Source organism: Talpa occidentalis, unplaced genomic scaffold, assembly GCF_014898055.3.
Source record: "Talpa occidentalis isolate TD23 unplaced genomic scaffold, MPIMG_talOcc4v2.1 talOcc4.9, whole genome shotgun sequence".
NCBI lineage: Eukaryota > Metazoa > Chordata > Mammalia > Eulipotyphla > Talpidae > Talpa > Talpa occidentalis.
In genome coordinates this window covers 68,906,799-68,929,720 of record NW_023605305.1, presented here as the reverse complement: position 1 = coordinate 68,929,720, position 22,922 = coordinate 68,906,799, and the positions used below count along the sequence as shown (strand labels likewise).

General features: G+C 40.4%; 1 protein-coding gene across 1 annotated transcript in view; it reads right to left on the bottom strand.

The window, feature by feature from the left end:
- FAF2 (Fas associated factor family member 2) overlaps positions 1–22,922 on the bottom strand; it is a 55,747-nt gene that overhangs the window by 12,869 nt on the left and 19,956 nt on the right. The window contains exons 2-7 of the mRNA XM_037498229.2: positions 13,996–14,064; positions 7,291–7,425; positions 5,643–5,719; positions 3,042–3,180; positions 1,352–1,437; positions 1,155–1,246 (exon numbers count right to left, since the gene is read on the bottom strand). Coding sequence (XP_037354126.1) covers positions 1,155–1,246; positions 1,352–1,437; positions 3,042–3,180; positions 5,643–5,719; positions 7,291–7,425; positions 13,996–14,064 — 598 coding nt within the window. The remainder of the gene's footprint in view (positions 1–1,154; positions 1,247–1,351; positions 1,438–3,041; positions 3,181–5,642; positions 5,720–7,290; positions 7,426–13,995; positions 14,065–22,922) is intronic.

The window sequence follows — 22,922 nt, the reverse complement described above, 5'->3', positions numbered from 1 at the left end:
CCCCTTCTTTCATCTCTCTTCCTCTCCCCCTCAAAAGAGCTAGCTTTTCTGTTCCAAAGGAGTTTAGGAAGTTGGACTTCCAAATAACTAAGATTTATCACAATGTAGCTTTACCTATATTTTTCAGAGATTTTATAAGCTTCTATAAAAGACATCCGAAGTTCCCTTCTATCCACAACTCCCACCCCTTACCATATTAGAATGGTGAAATACATGCTTCAAGGACTTATCAGGTATTTAAAAACCAATCAGAAGTAAAAATTCAGATTTTTAGGATGTAGGTAAGACATCCGTCGCATCTTTGGTTCCCAGAATCTAAGTACAGTGCATGTTATGCTAGTATATACTCAAAAGTTGCTGAGTAGAAGTAGCTGCAAAGTACATTTTTCTTCATTGAATACCTTTATATCTTATACTGATTTCTAAAAATACACTTCTCTCCAATTAAGAGTTACTGTCATCAAAAGTACTCAGATAACTAACTCGTTATGTAAGAAAGTTCTTTTAAAAATGATGAGATAGGGCCTCCCCGGTGGCTCAGCGGTTGAGCGCTGGGTTGCGAAGCTGCCCGCAGCCTCTGCTGCGCCGGTTTGATCCCTGGATGCTCCCCGGCCACCAGAGGAGGGTCCCACACCTCTCCTGTCCCCCGCTGCTCCCCTCAGCAGTATACTTCGGTCCTTTTGCCTGCTCTGCTCCCCGCTCTGGTGAATTCTCTCACTCTCCCGCGCTTCTGACTGTACCCAGTGCTTGTATAAATAAATAAATAAATCTTAAAAAAAAAAAAAAAAGATTATGAGATAAACTCCTCGGTAAAAAGTCCATTAAGACTAAAGCAAGCTTCCGGTCAGAGGCCTCAGCAATGCAGTAACTGTAAAGAATGGGCACCAGTCTGATAAACCTGAGCCTACTCTAAAACTTGCTGTGTGATCTGCAGACAGAGGATTAAACTTTCTGAGCCTGTTTCCCAAACCTTAAAGCAGAGGTAATTTAATCCCCATCTCTCAGGGCTGCTGAGAGGATTAAATGAGATCATGCATAAATAGCAACTAGCATTGTGTCTACCACAGATAGATTATACAAAAAATGGCATGTCTCTCCAGATTATTTCAAAGATATCCCAACAATCTCAGTGAGGTAAAAGAAACACAACTTACCCCTGTATCCCTCAGGTTTGTTTGTAGAGCATGCCCAGAAGAGCATCCTCGTGTTTATCAGTGAAATAACTTCAGGTGCACAGAGTGTGTTGCTATGGAGAGAGATGAACAGGACATGAGACGACCTTGCTTACACTACAAACTATCAGCAGATCAAGTCCAAAAAAGAAAAAAGAAAAAAAAATCAGTCAACTTACCGACAGAACTCATCAGAGTCCTGGTGATCATCTCCATGAAGATAAACCAAAAGAAAGCGGAGCTCCCGCTTGGCATCATTAAGTGCCTGTGAGAAACAGAAGATCACTAATTATTACACTGACTATGCCTTGAGCTTTTAATTAGGTTAAAGTCCTAATGGATACAGCTATGTATTTAGGAACAAAAAGGAGAAATAAGGAAAAAAAGTGAGCAAGAAACCAGAAAATTACTGGGCTCCTACCTTCATACCCCTGGCATTTTTCTCCCTATAGAAAGTCCAAGCTAATAAAATTTAATGAAAAGATTTTAGTGTTGTTAAGGGTTTAAATTAGCACAACAGAGTAGACAGGCTGACAAATAAAGGTTCCTGGCAAATCACAGAAAAGTCAGCTGTTCCCACTATCTAAAGGAAGATAAAAACAGAGGAGACTCTGATCATGTGAAGAGGTAGGTGAGACTTTTGCCACTTTACAGCTACAACACTCTTGGAGATAAAAAATACTGCGAAGATGAGCCTGACTTCAGGCCACATACCAAGCAAAGATGAGGGAGTATGGGACCCAAAGGCATTCTAAAGAGCACAGGGTTTAAAAGATCTTTAAAGACAAGGCTAGTTTCTTAGATTCCTGTGTATGCATGTGAATAATCCCGAGCACATTACAATTCAATTCAGATTTCTGGAATGACCAATGTGATCTACCCCTCAGGATCACCACAAAGAGGGACATGAGAGCTGCCTATCTCCCTCATGCCTCTATTTCTAGCACTGAGCACAGTGCCTGGCATATAGTAGGTGCTTAATGCTTATTAAGTGGGAGTGGAAACAGCCAGTGAGTAGACTGGAAAGTGAAAAAAGCAGATGTGGGAGAACCAAAGCAGGAAGCAAGAGTAAGCACTTTTTCTCCAAATAGATTTAGATATCCTGAAGGCTGCAGAATAGAACCCTTTGGCCTAGGCCCACATTGCTATTTGTACATTTTCTCTGGCAAACTAGAAATATGCCTAACTACTACAGGACTCAATTTTTGCCCCCTGAGGTAACAAAGGTCTGTGTGGCTTCAGTGGAATTAGATGCGCTGCCTTGAGTCTATAGTCCATGCCCCGTTCATTTTGTGAGGGATCGAAGATTGAGGCTTTGCCTGCAAGGGGCTTATAGTCTGGTATAGGAGGTAAGTCTCATATACAAACAACACAGTAAGGAATACTGTGAAACTGCTGTAAGTCTTAAAAAATAACTATGAAAGCACAAAAGGGAAGATTACTATTTTAGATTGCAAGGTAGGCCAGGGTAGGGGACAACAATCAGAAAGGGTATAAGAGGGGAGTGATATGAGCTGGTTGAAGGATAGGCAAGATTCCAATTAGCAAAAATGTGAGGAAGGCATTCCAGGTGGAGGGAACAGCAAAAGCAAAGGCACAGAGATGGGAAAGTACAGAGTATGTCCAGGGAATGGTTTAGCTGGAACCTAGGGTATGTGGGAACAAGTTATGCAGGAAAGACCTCATAAGGAGGTTGGGATTAGATCAAAGAGGGCCCAGCTAAAAGGTTTGGTCTATTTTTCTGTAAGCAGTGAAGAGCTATTTAAGGTTTCTGAGTAAAAGAATGACATGATCAGTGCTGGGCTATGCTTTCCTTTGAGGGTAGAATCATATCAATAAATTGGCATCTATATGATTTGTGGCACTGACCTGGCTGTACGTTCCCTGGTAGAAGACAGGGTGTGCCCTCCCATATTTCTCTTCAAAAGAGTGCATAAATGAAACAATGTCCCCAACGGGGTCAGTGACCCGGCTGCGAGGGTCAGGCCGTATAAAACGAAGAGCAAACCTGGGGAGGAAGGAATAAATATCACATGAATCGGCTTACTGTAGTGCTTATGGAGTGGGCCAGTTTGTAAAGATTTCTGCAACAGAGCCAGAGGCATGGCAGCGAAGGGAGGTGAGTGGTCTGTGAGCGGACCATTAAACCTGAGAGTACAGTCTGGCTCACAATAGCCTCAGAGCAGCAAGTATTGTTCTATTGTTCCATTGCCTGTTCAAGAAGAATGCAACCTACTAGGATTATCAATTCTAACACTGGCCTAAACAAATCCAGAGTGCATTTTGCAGGACAGGCAAAAATCTAGGGCTAGAAGAAATGGAAAAGGAAGACACAGTATGCAAAAAGATCATAGGTTAGGCTGTGTCCCCATCTCTAAGAATTGCACTATCTACTATGGTGGCCTCTACACACCTGTGGCTATCTAAATTGAAGAAAAGAATTCCAGTTCTCCAGTCACTCTAGCCACTCTAAGTGTTCAATGCTTCCACAGTGGACACTGCAGATACAGAATGTTCCCATCACAGAAAGTTCTGTTAGACAGCACTACTCCGGAACAGAGTTCTGTCTCTTTCTGGTTGTCCTACTTGTTTCCTTCTCCTTTCTGTTCTCATGGGATTTTGAATTTTTAGTTCATAATCTCAAGCTATTCAAATTATGGACAGGAACGTCAAGCCCAAACTTCCAGTCATGATTACTTGCTCTTCAAAGAGGCAAGTAAATTCTGCTTGATGATTTATGGTTGACAGCTTCCAGGAGGAAGTTATAAAACGGTTCTAGAGTACACTGGCAGACTTGGAGACCTGGCAGCTTGTGTAAGGTGAAGGGTGGCACTACCCTTCTGGTTCTATAGAGCTCATCTAATCATATTTGTACAGCACCATTTATTTATCCTTTGGGTTCCCACAGAAGGCAACGGGCAGTGGCTTGGTAAGTCAATGTGCTATATAACATCAAATAGCTGCTTGGATGATATAGTTGCATTAAAATTAGTAACACATGCCATGCATATTTTTCCCCTAAGGAAAACAAACAATATTCAGATACTTAGGCGTTTTCAGTACAGAAAATCCTAACACTTTTCTTACCAAAGCTTGAGCCAACTCTTTATCCCTCCACAAATTTCCAATTCCCCACGTATATATAATTTCACTTGGAATTTCTCCTTAGCAATCAAATTAACGACACAAACATTCCACAGCATATTAAAAACAACTCTATGAAGTTGTGTATGTGGGGGAATGGTTAGAAATCCTCTAGAAGAATGATATTCTGATAACTTTCTCTGAAATTAGGCATTTTAGGATTATCTTATTCTTTTATTCCACCCATTCAAAATTTTGATAAATGGATAAAAGCTTTAGCTTTTTTGTTTCTCATTACAATATATCCCCATGGTTTACACAAACTAGAATCATCAGCTTTTCAAAAAAAGATAGCAACTCAGTCTTCATTATGATTTTAAAGGTTTTTACACTCTCATTCTCTAATAAAATAGGGATGAAAAGAGTACTTATTTAGCTAACTGGTGACCAATAATAACTCTGCTAAAGCAAGGAAGCCATTAAAGCCGGGAGTCCCATAAAACACCAAGTGGTCAAGGTAAAGGATACTGTCTGAGCCTTGTACTTCTGTAGCTACTTGGTCCTTACTCCCCACCTCTGCTCCCCAAGCAAAGCATAGCCCCTATTTGGAGGGAGGTACAGGCTGCCCTGTATATGAGGCTCAGACCACATATTCTAGCTCTACCTGTTGGCCCTGGTGTCTATAAAGCCTACGTGTGGATTCATCAACTACTCAGCTCAAGACCAAAACCCCCATGTCTGATGTGCTGGCAACATGGGCCTCCTTAACATTTTCTAGCCCCGGCTCTCTGTAGCTTCCAGAGTTGAGCTCTCTGAATGGTCCATGAAGAAGAAGAAAGATGAAGGTGTGAAGCAAGGGGACATATAAATGGGAGGGTTCCAGTGTCAGCAACCTATGGGTTGTCAGACAAGAGTGAAATGTAAGAAGTCTCTAGAGGGTAAAACAGTTGGGGAGGAATCCAGAGAAAAGTGAGTAACCTCAAAGCAAGAGGATTTGTTGGAATTATGAGTGGTAAGATGGAGTCTGATGGTTTAGGGTAAAAGTTACAAGGAGTGTGAAGCTTGGATATAACGGTGGTTAGAAAGGAAAGGTTGTGAAGATTACTGAGGGAATATAGAGGTGATAAACATGGTGGGAGGAGGGAGGATAACAATAAATGTAGGTAAACTGATTCTTAAAAACAGTAAGACTATTTGAAAACAATTCCCTATTATGTTTGAACAATTTAAAAGATTTTCATACTATAGTAAGACTTCAGGAAAAATATTCACTCTGACGACAAACTGGCAAGTCAACGTTACCAGAGCACAAACCTATTTTGGTCTATGTTTCAGTTCCTAAGTCTATCCTACTGCTACTAACATATAAATTACAAAGGTACGTACCTAAATATATCAAGTATTGTGTAATAGGTAAACCGGAATGGAAGCATTATCAAGTAGTAACCCCATCCAAGCAGCCCCTGAAATTCCAAAAACAAAGTTAGAGACCATTTTCTCTGTTCTCTAATACCTTCTAAATGGCTAGTTCAGATTTTCACCCTTTTTTTTTTATCCTTTCTTCCTCTACAGCAGAGTTCCCTCTTCTTGGCCACTCCATTCTCCTAAAGATCAACTGCTTTTCATCTCATTTCATCTAACACTACCTATATTTTCCTTTTAACATATAATTTTTGAGTTAAATCTGTCTAAACACTTTTTCTGCAGCTACATGTATTAGTTAACTCAACTGCAAATTTTCCTTCCCAAATCATAAATATTCAGTCTTTCCTTTTTGATTTACGATTAAAATATGATATACAAAAATAATATAAGAGAACCACTATATCTTGTACAGTAGTACAAGAATGACAAATAATTATATCAACCACAATTATAAATCCATATAGCCACTAAGCTTAGTAGCAATGCTAATTACTGTATTTACAATGTTGATTACTGCTACTGTTACTAACTAGCACACATGTAGGGTGCATATATATATATATATATATATATATATATATATATATATACACATACAGAGAGACACACACACGTATATGTGTTATACATGAATTTATTATGCATCATATTGCGTTAACCTGAGACCTTCTCTGGTCCATGGCGAGGGCATTCTGGAGGCCCATGGCTGATATTGGAGTCCCAAACACCAAAGTCAAACCAAAAACAAACAGGGGAGACTTTGGGTATATAGAGAACCACTCCTTGAATCATTAATTGCACTAGGAATCTCTGCTCTTCTACTTCAGGATACTACAGAACAACTTGGGAGCTCCGTTTTTCAAAAGCTGTTAAGTACTCAACAAAAAGACATGATGATGGAGTACATTCTAACTGCTGCAAGGCTGAGGGATAGACACCTTAAAATTCTAAATGCAAGTATGAGGTGGATGTAACTGCCAGAACGAGAAAGAAATTCCAAAAAGTTCTCAGGAGGTCACTGTCAGTACACACATCTGACTTCTCTAATTACTGTGAACAATGATGTGGAAAGGGGGAGGATATTTATCCATCTCTGTATCCCTAATGACAAAATATCAGGCACACTGGAGTACAATTAAATATCTGTTGAATTTAACAAACACTCTCTTGCTACTATCCCTTTCAAGACTAATTTTAAAGACATGGCCAAAGATTCTAAGTACTTCCTAGAAGAAGCTTAAAATTAAATAAAATGAAGCAACCAAGAACTCAAACATTCTAAGATATATTAAACTATTATAGGAAGAGTTTTAGACATGTAAACAAAACTATGTACTCAAAACAAACACACTTTCCAAATAACTAGTAAAGAACACCCCCCCTTCCAAAAAATGGGAAAAGGAACAAAAAAGAATAGTCACTATATCACTTCATTAAAAAACAGGGAAACATGATAAACCTCATGAATCTACCAAGAGCCAGGTCTAGCTAACAGGTTCATGTTCCAAGTATTTCTTTTGTTCCCAATATATAGAGATCAATACAACCAAATGAATGAACTTTTAAAAAGTGGGGAGAGGAGTGGAATTCTAGTCATGAAATAACTTGCCCTTGGTTGTGGTCTTGAGACAACATAGCTGTAGATCCTGTGATCTGCTGTATTAACCTGCAGGGGTCGTGATGGAGGTGGGTTGAAAACACTTGGTACACCCTCTTGCTCATTCAATCTGTCCTGTACAGCAGCCTGAGAAGTAAAAAATAGAGCAGCAACAGTTTTAGCAAAGTTCAAATTGACCTAGAAAAGAAAAGGCAACCAGTGTTTGGTGTTTTAAAACAGGATGATACAACAAAAAGTCACTGGAGGAGTGTAACTTCATGGACCTTTAACTTGCTGTAATGGGAGGCAAGGTGGTGATGGCTCCAGAATTCACTGTGGAGGAGTCCAGAAAACCAGTCTGGCAGCTACATTTATGCAGTTAGCACACTGCTTTTATTCAGATGTTGTGTGTGATTGAGGGTGAATGGGATACAGTTTCACTGTGCAAGTCTAAGGAAAGCCATCCACAGAGATGCAGTGCCCCTAGAGCTATGGAGGCAGGGTGATTAACTGGAGGGAGGGCTTGGCTTAAGAGCAGAGAAACTTACATCTGAATCCTAGCTCCACCACTCAAAAAACTCACCTGGCTTATGAATCTGGTGCCCTCATGTGCAAACTGCAGAACAGTATTTCTCAAAGTCAATGTGAAAATTTAATGAGAAGACCATACATTAAGATCCTAATACAATTCATGACAGATGATATTCAATAAAAACAAAAACTTTCCTTAACTCTGCCCCTGAAAACAGATCTATGTCCCACTGTAGTAAAAAATACTGGCCTCAAAGAGAGGTCTGGTCTTTGCCTTTACCTATGAGAGTTAATCTGTCTTTATTGCCAGATCTTATAGGTGGGGATGGCTACCCCAGAAAAAGCAACTGGGTGACTTAGGGTGGGGATTTGTGTAACTCATTATCAGTCTACCTGGAGAGTGAGTTCAATCAGGTAGACAACCAATCAAATCAATCATGCCTATGCAATGAAGCCCTAATGAAAACTGTGGACACAGCAACTCAGGGGAGCCTCTTCCCTGGTTGACAAAACTTCATGCCTTTGATCATACATTCATGCCAGGAGAGTAACAGATTTGATGAGAAGTATGGAAACTTTCTGTTTGGAACTCAAAACTGAAGTTCTCTTTAGCTGTTTTAATCTGTATCCTTTTTCTATATTTAAACTATAACTATGAGTATAACAGCTTTCAGTGAGTTCATCTAGTGAATTATCAAAGCTGAGGATGATTTTGAAACCCCTGAACTTGTATTTGCTGCCAGAGGTGAGGGTGGCCTTTTGGATTAATTGTATGCCCGCCCACTAATCTTGATAGCTGGCTTTAAACCTGCAGTGTGGCTAACTCCAAGTAGTTCTCATGTTTTCAAGTAGTAAAGATCAATTTGATGAGAGAAAGAATACTCTTTCAGCAAAGGGTGCTATTAATGAATTTCAATATGTAATAAAATGCATCAACATTTGGAAGTATGTATTAATACAGTAACCAATATATGAAGCTATAAAATTGGTAGAAGATCCATTCAAAGTGCAAGCAGAACAATAGATTTCAATGTAAAAGAGGATGAACTCCTTGATATTCTTTCAAATTCCATATTGCTTTTATTTATTTATTTATTTGTTTGTTTGTTTTGTTTATACATGCACTGGGCACAGCCAGAAGCGCAGGAGGGTGAGAGAATTCACCAGAGCCAGAGCAGGGAGCAGAGCAGGTAGAAGGACCGAAGCACACTGCTGAGGGAAGCAGCGGGCCGCAGGAGAGGTCTGCGCGCCATGCGGGACCCTCCTCTGGTGGCCGGGGATCGAACCAGCGCCGCAGAGGCCGCGGGCAGCTTCGCAACCCAGGGCTCCACCGCTGCACCACCGGGGAGGCCCTCAAATTCCATATTGCAACTTTAAGAAACTACCACAATATTAAAGAAAATTCAGTTATCTAAAAAAGTTATTGAAATACTCCTCCCATTTCCAGCTACGTATCTGGGTAAAACCAAATTTTCTTCATACACTTTAAAACAACATATCACAACAGATTGAAGGCAGAAATTGATATGAAAATCCAACTATTTTCCATTAAGTCAGACATTTAAGAGATTTATATTTACATTAACATAAAGAATTGTGAACACAGATTCTGAATCATATACATTGCTGTAAACCTCAATAGAAAAATACAAAAATAATTCATGTTAACTTGCAACAAGCTTTTTCAATAAACTAATTTTTTCATTTTATTTTGTAATATGGTAATATTTTGTAATAATAAATTAAAAAGAAAAAACATAAGAAAAAGGGTCGTCAATAATTCTGAAGTGTAAAGAATGAGACCAAAAACTTTGAGATCTTTTGGTTTTCTTGGGAAAATACACATGTTTTCAGTCAGGCACAAGTACATCTGGCAGGAAAAAAGTCATAAAAGAATTTGTGAATACTGCAACCCTGGGAGTGCAGGGGGATTCAGACATAATGGTAAGGAAATGAATCAAGCAGGATTTTTTTTCTTTTTTTTTTTTTTTTTTTTTTTAAATTTATTTATTTGTACAAGCACTGGGTACAGTCAGAAGCACGGGAGGATGAGAGAATTCACCAGAGCCAGAGCAGGGAGCAGAGCAGGCAGACTGACAAAGTACACTGCTGAGGGGAGCAGCGGGCGGCAGGAGAGGTCTGCGCGCCATGTGGGACCCTCACCCTGTGGCCGGGGAATGAACCGGCGCTGTAGAGGCTTCGGGCAGCTTCGCAACCCAGCGCTCAACCGCTGCGCCACCGGGGAGGCCCAAGCAGGATTTTTTTTCATATTATACCTTAGCTTTGTTATAACTGTTTTTTACTAACTAAAAGAGATAAAATTGAAATGTAAATATGGCATAATCTCATCTATGTAATAAGAAAATTATATATAAATCTACAGAGCCATGTAAATGAACATTAAAAAGTTTGTAAGATTATACACTAAAATTTAACACTAGCGATCTAAGAAGTGGTGGGATTAAGGGTGATCATTTTCTTCTGTATCTCTTCAAAGTATTTACCTGTGTGGGTGTGCACAAGTGCACCAGTATTTTTACAATAAGTTTTTATTAACTTTATGCCAAATAATTGTAAACCAATAAATGAAAAAGGCAGGGGTACAGTATTAATCTAATTAGAATTTAAAGAAAGCATCATCTAATATAAGCAAAACAAATCATTACAAGGGAGTTCTAACAGCTATGTGTCTTTGTGTGTCAAATAAAATAGTCAAATTGTTAGAGGAGTGGCACCCACCCCTGTAGCCCTGAGTATCTGAACTCTTCTTTGACATCCTGAGTAAGGAGGCTTCTGAGAAGGGGGTGGAATATACCGTGGGAATTTAAAAGCCATAACACACTGAGCCAGCTCTTATCTGCTCTCAGCTCCTTGGTGGTCAATGACATCAGACCATGTGATCCTCTGGTCTCCTCTTTAGTTGGCTGCCTGGCTTCTTTCCACCATGTGCGTAGCCACCTCCAGGTTTCCCTTCAGCAGGCATGCTGCCATCTTTACATGCTGGCTACTGCTTCCTCTGCTAAGGAACTTCTTGTCATTTTGCCATAGTTGGCGACTGCTTCAACTCTGAACCATGGACACTATCTGGGGTAGGATAAAATAACTTTCTCACTGTCTTAGTTCTCCATTTTCTAACTCCCTGTTAATAAACCTACTATTGTTTTTTCTCCCCACATGTCTGTTTTTGAGTCATGTCCTGCAGTTGTAATCGTGTAGGTAAGGAGAGAGACCGCTAACAGGGTCTTTTCCCCTTTCCCCTGGGATTGCTTGGTTTCAAAACTATACAGAAGTCAGCAATTTTTTCTAACATTTCTAAGTCAAAATGGACATAGAATTCATTAATGTATTTTAGATGTAAGCATTCTTTTTGACACAATTGTTATTAACACTGGAAAAGTATATACATATTATAAGCATACTGATTATATACATTTTAAAGGATATATACTAAAGCAGCAAATGTGGTTATCTCAAGTATGATGATCAAGAACTTTCATTTTGAACTTCATAAACTCAATTTTTCATAATGTTTCATTTTTATAAACAGAAAAAATAACCCAAAGATATTACTAGTGGGGGGCCTCCCTGGTGGTGCAAGGGGTTAAACACCCCACTATGAAGCAATCCGCAGCCTCTGCAGTACGAGTTCAATCCCCGGCCGGCCAGGGAGCAACTCACATGGCGCAGCAGACCTCTCCTGTCTCGACCCCTGCTCCTCTCAGCAGTATTATTTCAGTCAGTCTGCCTGTTCTGTTCCCCACTCTGTCTCTGGTGAATCCTCTCATCCCCCGCATCTCTGGCCTATACCCCAGCTCTTAAATACATAAATAGGGCCTCCCCGATGGTGCAGCAGTTGAGCGCTGGGTTGCGAAGCTGCCCGCGGCCTTTGCGGCGCCGGTTGGATACCCGGCTGCTCCCCGGCCACCGGAGGAGGGTCCCACATGGCGCGCAGACCTCTCCTGCCGCCCGCTGCTCCCCTCAGCGGTGTACTTCGGTCCTTCCGCCTGCTCTGCTCCCCACTCTGGCTCTGGTGAATTCTCTCACCCTCCCGTGCTTCTGACTGTACCCAGTGCATGTATAAACAAAACAAACAAACGAACAAATAAATAAATAAAACATGCCTCTATTAAAAAAAAAAAAAGTTTTTAAATACATAAATAAATCAATCTTAAAAAAAAAAGAGATATTACTAGTGGGAAATAGAGAAAACTATAAAACCACATTTAAGTTCATTGTTTCATGTGATTTCATTAAACAAATAGGAAAGAAAAGGGAAATAGAAATTTTTAAGTATACATTTTAGAACGTCTGATTGAATACAGACTTTAAACCTTTATTCCACAAAAACCACATCCCTTGATAAATACCTAGTTGTGACCAGAGGTTACATGTGGAAAGAAGGAAATAAAAGGAGTTTGGGGGGATGTGCAAGCAACTTACATAGGGCTTCAATTTTATCCATGTTTGTTTGAAAAAGTTTTAAACAAGTATTGCAAAATGTTTGGCTTTTAGGAGCAATATGGCAGGTGCAGGGTTATGTTGTCTATTCTGTATTTTTCTCTAAGCTTAAAATATTTAATTAAAAAATATGTAACCTCAATAGACACCTATAGAAAATAAGATTACTATGAAAAGTGTAAACAAAAGCAAAAAAATAAAATACTAGGTGCTAGGAATTCCAAATACGTGCCGAAATAACTCGAGACAAAGAAGAAAATCAAACCTTTTAAAATATATTTCCAGAAGACAATTCATATCTTTAAATGCAAGGAAAAGTACAAATAAGTTAACCAAAATGTAAAAATTGAAGTTTGGGGAAAAAAAGAATATAAATAAATATACAAAAAGTGAAAATATACCAGTTTTCTAATAAAAAACCAGAAAGGAACTGATTACTATAAGAGCTTTTTATTAACCAAATAGAGATCCAGGGGGCCTTCCTGGTGGCACAAGGGGTTAAGACACAACCTATGAAGATGAAGCTTGAAGCAGGAGTTGGACCCCTGGCCAGGGAGCTACCCACATGGAGCAGGAGACCTCTCCTGACTAGCCCGCTGCTCCCCTCAGCAGTGTATTTTGGTCTATCCGCCTGTTCTGTTCCCCACTCTGTCTCTGGTGAATTCTCTCACCAAGACCCTCCCCCCACCTCTGGCCTGTGCCCCAGTTCTTGCATGCATAATATTTAAAAAAATGCTTTAAAAAAAGAGTTACAATCTCCAGCAAGCCTTATATTTAAAAAATTAAATAAAAAAAGATAAGAAAACACAGAAAAATTGGAAACTGAAAGGAATGCTACTATGCTAAAAAACTGAACATTTCTACGAAAAAAGCATTTTCGAAGAAAGCACATTAATTTTTCTCAAATTTTATTGACGTTCCAATCATGTACATACCTATATAATTTTGAGAATAAAATTTCACACCTCCATTTATACATATCCATCACTTACCCTCCACCAAAGTACCAAGAATGGAAGAACAGTCAGCAAATATTTACTGAATTATGATGTGCTAGGATTAGTTTTCAATACCAGGACTAATTTTAGATGCTGGGGCTACAACACTTACCAAAGTAGGAAAAAAAAAAAAAAAAAGGTTTCTGCTTTCATGGAGTCTATATTCTAGTGGGTCCTCTCAAAACAAAACTCATCACACTTAATAATACAACACCAGAGGCATTATAAGTGAGGACAGCTACTATTAACATTAGCAAATGACACTGTTCTGAAATTCTAGCCAATTCAATGATCAAGGAAAAGAAACAAAAGATCCATGTACTGAACAAATCATTAAGTTGAAGACAGCATAACTACCTAGAAATTCAAAGGAATAAACTAAATAATAAGGTATCTGGGTTATAGCGAATATACAAAAAGACAATAGTTTTCCCAAAGAGCCATTAAGAAAAAATTGAGGGAGGTGTATATTATATTGAGGGATCTGGTTACCAACTTTTCTATGATTTTGTAAACTTTGATCTTAATCTCCACTTTTTCCACACATTTATTTCCACTTCTTCCACACATTTATTTGTAAAGACTAAGGAGTTACACATTTGGGGAAAAATATCTATTGAGAAAAGATTCTTGCTGTGGAAAAAATACATGTCTTCGGCTCATTATCAGACCAAAGAAAAAAAAGCTCAGAATGAATCCTATTATAAGCTAAGAATGAATCCTATTATACCTCTATGTTCCAGTTATGCTGTTCCAAGGTATGGCGACACTGATCCATAGATTCTATGCCAGTCAGATCCTGAAAAGAAGGATAAAAACAAAGTTACTGAGGGAAAAATCAACAGCACATATTTGGGTATTTTTACCTCTTGAATAACGATGACTATTGCTGAAAAAAAAAAAAAAAAAAAAGACAAGTGTTGAAGGGCCTGTGAGGCTATCCACAGCCACTGCAGCACGAGTGCCATCCCCCAACCAGCCAGGGAGTTGTGGCGCAGCAGACCTCTCCTGACTCGCCTGCTGCCTCCCCTCAGCAGTGTACTTGGGTCAGTCTGCCCGTTCTGCTCCCCACTCTGTCTCTGGTGAGTCCTCTCACCCCCGCACCTCTGGCCTGTACCCTAGTTCTTGTATGCATAAATAAATAAATCTTTTGAAAAAAATAAAAATAATAAGAGTTTGTAATTCAGATGTTTCCCTATGGCAAGTATTTTCCCTACTCCGTTCGTGGACTAGTCTTGGATTCATGTTGTATCTAAAAACAATAAAACTCCTCTGGCTCCTTTTCTATGGATGTGCCCTGGGTTTTTGTCTCCCTATATACTCCCTCCTAGCAATCTCATGTAATCCTCAGTATTCAATCATCCTTTATACTCAAATGGCTCAATTTAATTTCTGCACCTGCCATCTCTTCTGAAGGTCAGCAGCATATTTCCAATATCCTATTCAACAATTTAAAAAAGGGTCACAGGAGAGGACAATCAGTTTAATTGTCTATCTTCAATATCCTGAAATACTAAACCTAATTTGCAAGCAAAATCCTTCTATAAGTAGTGAATCAGTGTAAGCTGGAAGCACAATTTAATAGGCCCCCCCTTTTTTTAAAAGATTTTATTATTTTTATGCATACAAGAACTGGGGTACAGGCCAGAGGTGCGGGGTTAGGAGGGGGCGGGGTGAGAGGATTCACCAGAGACAGAATGGGCAGCAGAACAGGCAGATCGACTGAAATATATTGCTGAGGGGAGCAGTGGGCGAGTCAGGAGAGGTCTGCTGTACCATGTGGGTTGCTCCCTGGCCTAGATCAAACTGGTGCTATAGTGGCTGCGGACAGCTTCATAGATTACGTCTTAACCCCTTGGGCCACCAGGGAGGCCCTAATAGTTCCGCTTTTAATCACTATTTTTGAGTATTATAATTATGTACTAAGAATAAGCAATGCTGAATACACTTAGGACAAGACTTATTCATATATCAACAAACACTCCCTGATCCATTATTCTAAATATCTAGGATACAGATATAGTCCATGTTACTCATTAAGTTTGTTGTATCCTACTAGAAGGAGTCTGAGTAAAACCAAACACACACACACACACACACACACACATGGGGACTCACAAAATTTAAATTTTAGTCTAGTCTAGGGGATTCCTTTGGATTGGGTGCTCAAAAAAGGCCTCGCCACAAGCGGTTAAGTCTCAGGCGCTAGGTAATTTTTTTTTTCAGGTGACTACAATATACACAGGGGAGTCACTATCCAGAGCCTTAACACCAAGTTCAGCAGAATAATCATGATTATATGTACATATTTTTAAAAAAGTAATTGTGGCTGCTGTAAGAGGAATTCATTGTGGAAGGCATAAAAAAGAGCAAGACACCAGTAAAAGGACTATACAGAATCCCAAGCAAGGGGGAAAACAGTGGCTTAGGTAGAATAAGATGGCAAAAGTTAAGAGGAAAGGGGACAGATATATGATATATTGTAAAGGCAAAATTAAAAAATTGTAGAAGTTGAAAAATAAGTAAACTATTCCAATTCACATTGGATAGGGCTGGTTTTCCATGTGAGTCAAGGTTAAGTATGTCTCAAGCCAAAATCCGTTCCCCCCATTTCAGTGCCAACATGAGTTTTAAATTAAAGCTTTGTTCAGAAAGAATACTGTGATTTTGGCTGGAGAAATTACATCAGCTTTGCAACCAGTTCTTCAGCGATAAGTGTAATGTTTGGCTATTAGCACTTATGGAAGAGGGGAAACAAGTTAAGAGACTGGTGGATTTAATAACCTCAATCACTCATTTTTAAGTTGCTCACAAATTAATTTCTTTAGAATCCAACAAATATAAATCTTTTGGAAGGAACTTTCTTTTGAGACCAAGAATTAGTTTATATCACCAAGACCCACTCCCATACCTTAAGCATACAGTAGGAAATGGTTAGTAAATGACTCTTCCCTCACACCAAAAACTTGTTTACACATCATTCACTAGTTTTTAAACTTTGTTTTACTTTTCAACAATCCTGAGACAGATATCGCCATCCCGACTATTAACAATGGAGTATATTGAGACTTTCAAAAGAGCACCCCCACCAATTCAGCAGCTCCATTGGCAGCCTCTTCTAACTGGCTTGCTCAGAAGTCTGGTTCACATTCAGTCTACTGATACTTGAGATGGCACTGGACAAAATAGTTGCAATGGATATAAAGGTTAACTTTGGTTCATGGATAAAAAGTTAACTTTCGCACCTCCTTCTTCCTCTAATCTTTGAGGACCAGCGTCTAATGTCAACCACAAATCCCCTATTGGGCAGGCCCCTTAGGTTTGTATTACTGAAAAATATCGCTTATTCCAAGGTGATCTTCTCTTCCTTCCCCTCCTCAGGTAACTCCCCTTCATGAATTGCAATTTACATTGCAACTGACATTACTACAGGACAGTATTGATCTTCAGAGCAAAAAATACCGAGCCCCAATATCTAACAAGTAAAATGCACAGGGAAACTGGAAGAAAGTGAACGAACTATTCTATACCCTTCGATTGCAGCCATAGTTTAACTTCCTTTTCTCCCATGTCAGCAGATAAGAGGATGTCAACCACTTGGGAATTACTTCTGAAATACTATGATCCTTCATCTATCTCTTGCTTAAGTATGATTCAAGGAAGGTATTACAAACAATAGATGGCATGTTTTTTTTTAAGATTTATTTATTTATTTTTTAATATAATAGCTGGGGTAAAGGCCAGAGGTGCAGGAGGGTGAGAGGATTCACCAGAGACAGAGTGGGGAGCAGAACAGGCAGACAGTGGCCTGAAAGCACTGCTGAGGGGAGCAGCGGGCAAGACAGGAAAGTTCTGCTGCGCCATGTGGAAATCTCCCTGGCTGGCCGGGAATCTAACCTGTGCTGCAGAGGCTGCGGACAGCTTCACAGTGCTGTGCTCAACCCACTGCGCCACCAGGGAGGCCCAGCATAGTGGTTTTTTTTGTGTGTGTGTTTTTTTTTTTTTAATAGAGGCATGTTTTTATTTATTTATTTGTTTGTTTGTTTTTTTGGTTTGTTTATACATGCACTGGGTACAGTCAGAAGCGCGGGAGGGTGAGAGAATTCACCAGAGCCGGGAGCAGAGCAGGCAGAAGGACCGAAGTACACTGCTGAGGGGAGCAGCGGGCGGCAGGAGAGGTCTGCGCCATGTGGGACCCTCCTCCGGTGGCCGGGGAGCAGCTGGGGATCGAACCAGCGCCGCAGAGGCTGCGGGCAGCTTCGCAACCCAGCGTTCAACCGCTGTGCCACCAGGGAGGCCCCCAGCATAGTGTTTTAAACAGATGTCTTTTTCAACTATGTGGATTGGGATTGGATAACTATAACGTAATCACCTTGCTTTCCTAAGAAGTGTTTGTCTTTCCATACCTCATATGTTTATACTAACAAACTCTGTAAGAGGTTAGTATGAAATCTCAATTCTCTAAATTCCAAATGGCTTGTTAACTGTAGTTTGTTGAGGATGCACATTTTAACTTTTTTCTCAGTGACTCCCAGAGAGAAATTTGGCTAAAATCGTGAATATTTGTTCTCTTCTTCCTATACAGATAGCTTTGCTTTTTGCAATAAGCAGTATGCCTTCTCTGGTAGAGGCTGGAGAAATGAAATCTGAAGTCTCTTCAGGAAATGAAGTGATTACACCAAGGTTCTAAATTATAATTAAAATTCTCACACAGAACTGAGGAAAAAAGAACAAGCAAAACCACAAAACCCACCCTGATACAAAAATGAGCAAAGGAAATGAATAGACATTTTCCCAAAACATATACAAATGACCAATAAACATCTGAAAAGATCTCAACACCACTAATCATTAGGGAAATGCAAATCAAAACTATAATGAGCTATTTCTTCATACCTAGTGGATAGCTAGTACTTTAAAAAAAAAAAAAAAAGAAAAAGAAAAGTGGTCAGGATGTGGAGAAACTGGAACCCTTGTGCAGCTGGTGGAAAAGTAAACTGCAAGGTACCTCCACTATGGAAATCAGTATGGTGGGTTCCTCAAAAAATTAAAATAGAATTACCCTATGATACAGCAATTCCACTTCTGGTAATTGAACACTCTTGAAGAGCTATTTGTAGTCCCATGTTTATAGCAGCATTATTTATAATAGCTAAAATGTTTTAAAACCCAAGTGTCCACTGACAGAAGAAAATATGGTATACACATCCAACTGGATATTATTCAGACTTCAAAAGGAAAGAAAATTCTATAGTATACTGCAACATGGATGAACTTTGAGGACATTATGCTAAGTCAAACAGCTAGTCATATAAAAGCAAAGACTGTATGAGTCCACTTATATGCGATATTTAGTCAAAATCAGACACAGTAGAATGGTGGATGCCAGCGGTTAGGAGAAAAGGGAAATGGAGAATTGTTTAATAGGTATGGGGTTTCAGTTTTACAGGCATTATGGTAATGGATATTAGCAATGGTTACAATATTATGAAGGTATTTACTACCACTAAATGTACATTTAAAATGGTTAAGATGGTAAATTTTATATGTATTTAACCACATAAAAAATTGGGGAGGGGGGAAGACACTTAAAAAACATTGTGAAGCCTTCCCTGGTGGCACAAGGGGTTGAGCACCGCACTATGAAGCAATCCGTAGCCTCTGCAGCACGAGTTCGATCCCCAGCTGGCCAGGGAGCAACCCACATGGCACAGCAGGCCTCTCTGACTCTCCCACTGCTCCCCTCAGCAGTGTGTTTCAGTCAGTCTGCCTGTTCTGTTCCCCACTCTGTCTCTGGTGAATCCTCTCACCCCCCACACCTCTGGCCTGTACCTCAGTTCTTGCATGTATAAATAAATAAATCTTAAAAAAAATATTGTGGGATAAAGCCTGAACTTGTTTAAGAGATTCTCAAGTACTACAGTCCGTTTATTTTCTGGGAACCAAACAAATCACCTTTTATTCAATTCTTATTTCAATCCCTTATCCTTTCATTTACACAAAACATTTTTGTGTGTAAACTAAAACATTCATTTACATGCTAAAAAATGAAAAAAAAAATTTTGGCCCATCTTCAGCTTTTCTTTTTTTTTTAAAGATTTATTTATTTATTTATTTATTTATACAAGCACTGGGTACAGTCAGAAGTGTGGGAGGGTGAGAGAATTCACCAGAGCCAGAGCAGGGAGCAGAGCAGGCAGAAGGACCGAAGTACACTGCTGAGGGGAGCAGCGGGTGGCAGGAGAGGTCTGCGCGCCATGTGGGACCCTCGCCCGGTGGCCGGGGAGCAGCCGGGGATGGAACCGGCGCTGCAGAGGCTTCGGGCAGCTTCGCAACCCAGTGCTCAACTGCTTTACCACCGGGGAGGCCCTCTTCAGCTTTTTTTTTTTTTTTTAATTTTATAGAGGCATGTTTATTTATTTATGTATTTATTTATTTGCTTGTTTTGTTTATACATGCACTGGGTACAGTCAGAAGCGCGGGAGGGTGAGAGAATTCACCAGAGCCAGAGCAGGGAGCAGAGCAGGCAGAAGGACCGAAGTACACTGCTGAGGGGAGCAGCGGGCCGCAGGAGAGGTCTGGTCTGCGCGCCATGTGGGACCCTCCTCTGGTGGCTGGGGAGCAGCCGGGGATCGAACCGGTGCCGCAGAGGCTGCGGGCAGGTTCGCAAACCAGCGCTCAACCGCTGCGCCACCGCGGAGGCCCTCTTCAGCTTTTCTTAATGTGACTTTACTACTCAGAATGAAACAATAAAGTTGTTTAATGACATGTTTTCTTCTTTATGAAAAACACTGTAAGAAACCAAACTTCATGAGTCTTCCAAAAGTCATCTGAGAGCCTTGTCTTTCCTGTTCCCTCTCCACCTTCCAGGCTGACACAATCTGCAACTACATTATGTTCAAAGTGGTTTGAAATCAACTTCTAAAACCTAACATGCGTAAGATGTGTGATGTATATGTATATATTTATGCATGATCTGGTGCATAAACATTATAGAATGTTCTAGGATTTAGATTCAACACTTTATTAAGCCTCTATGAGAAAAACACTGTACTGTGTGCTTTTTATTTTACATTTTTTTTTTTTAATTTAAAAGAGCAGGTTTATTAGAGAAAAGGATAGGAGAGTAAATGACACTGCACGACACTTGAGGGCAGAAAGAACTGCCTTGAAAGGGACAGGTTTGCTGAGAGAGGTCGGCCTGGTTGCCGGCGGGTGGCCTTGAGGAGAGCTGCCTCCGCTGAGGGAGATCAGTTAAGAGAAGCCCCAGCCTGGTACAGGTCATAGGCAGGCAGGAGGCTGCTGCCCTGTGGAAAGGTGAGAGCTGGTGAAAGAAGCACCTGCATAGTCACGGGTGTGCAGAAGGACGGCTGCCTATAGTATGTGCTTTTTAAAATCCATCCTTGTAACAACCCTGTTAGGTTATAAATATTAATCACTTCACATATATGGAAACTCAGGTCTACAAGGGTTAATGAACTATCATGGATCTTAAATGGCCAAGTTCCTAATATAGGCCTCTGACCCTATAACATGTTGCAAGATGAGAACATGGTCAACTAGATTTTTTGTTTTCCCATTTCTCCCAAAAATTAATGTTTAGGGCCTCCCTGGTGGCGTTAAGGGGTTAAGACGCAACTGCAGCACGAGTTTGATCCCCAGCCAGGGAGCTACCCACATGGCACAGCGGATCTCTCCTGACTTGCCCGCTGCTCCCCTCAGCAGTGTATTTCAGTCTATCTGCCTGTTCTGTTCCCCACTCTGTCTCTGGTGAATCCTCTCTTCCTCCACAACTCTGGCCTATACCCCAGTGCTTGTATACATAAATAAATATATCTTTAAAAAATAAATAAATGCTTAATGCTGCTGAAACTGTTTTAACAAAGACTAATAAACAACCAACCATAATCACAAAAACCACCCCTGGTTAGAAGGGAGATTTCTGGTAATTCAATTCATTCAACAAATATTCATTGAGCATCTATTGCTATCATACAACAAAACACAATAAAGAAATCACAGCCTGGGCCACGCTGGTGGCGCAAGGGATTAAGCACCGCACTATGAAGCAATCTGAAGCCTCTGCAGCACCAGTTCAATCCCCGGCTGGCCAGGGAGCAACCCATATGGTGCAGCAGACCTCTCCTGTCTCGCACACTGCTCTCCTCAGCAGTGTTTTCACTCAGTCTGCCTGTTCTGCTCCCCACTCTTTCTCTGGTTAATTCTCTCACCCCCCGCATCTCTGGCCTGTACCCCAGCTCTTGTATGCATAAATAAATAAATCTTTAAAAAAAAGAAATCACAGCCTAATCCCCAACAACTTTGTGGTGTTAAAAAAAAAAAAAGTACTATTTATGGGCCTCCTCTGGTGGCGCAGCCATTGAGTGCTGGGCTGCGAAGCTGCCTCAGCCTCTGCAGCACTGGTTTGATCCCCGGCCACCGGCCAGGGTCCCACATGGCACGACGGACCTCTCCTGCCATGCCCACTGCTCCCCTCAGCAGTGTATTTCATCAGTCTGCCTATTCTGTTCTCTGCTCTGGCTCTGGGAAATTCTCTCACCCTCCTGCGCTTCTGACTGTACCCAGTGCTTGTATAAATAAATAAATAAATCTTTTAAAAATAAATAAATAAATTACTATTTATATTAACTGTGACCGCACACCTGTAGTAAACAAATCCTCAAGTCTCTCAGGCAACTCAAGGAAAACATTATGGTTCTGAGCTGAAAACTAGTGGAAGGAATATGGATGGAGGCATGAGAAAATGTTAGGGGAACTAAAAAGTATAACTAGAAGTAGAAAGGATAGAATTATAGGATTGGACAGTCAAGTATGGGTCATATCATGAGATGAAAGGAAAGATTTAACGGTGCTCATTTAATACAGCGCAAAGAAAAAATCTTAAAGAAGTGACACAATCAAATCTTCACTAGAAAGATTGATTATTCTGGGAAAAGTATGGGAAGGCTTAATTAAAGAGATGAGATTAGAAATTAGGAACACCAGTATAAAGCAAATGCAGATAAAGAGAAGGGTTGATTGAGGACAGATTTTTTTTTGACTTTTGTTTAACCCCAATAGGAAATTATAAACATAATGAACAAATCAGTACGTTAGAAAAATGTTCAGATACTTAGCATGAAAAGGTTTTTCTCTTCTAAATATATTCTGAGGGCCTCTGCTGGTGGCGCAGGCGGTTGAGCGCAGCGCTGTGAAGCTGTCCGCAACCTCTGCAGCGCAGGTTTGATTCCTGCCGGCCGGCGAGGATCCCACATAGTGCAGCAGACCTCTCCTGTCTTGTCTGCTGCTCCCCTCAGCAGTGTATTTCGTCAGTCTGCCTGTTCTGCTCCCCACTCTGTCTCTGGTGAATCCTCTCACCCTCCCGTGCATCTGGACTATACCCCGGTTCTCGTATAAATAAATAAATAAATAAATAAATAAATAAATAGATAAATAGATAGATAGATAGATAGATAGATAGATAGATAGGGCCTCCCCGGTGGCGCAGAGGTTGAGCACTGGGCTGAGAAGCTGCAGGCAGCACCGGTTCAATCCCCGGCCACTTGCGAGGGTCCCACATGGCACACAGATCTCTTGCCACCCGCTGTTCCCCTCTGCAGTGTATTTTGTCAGTCTGCCTGTTCTGTTCCCTGCTCC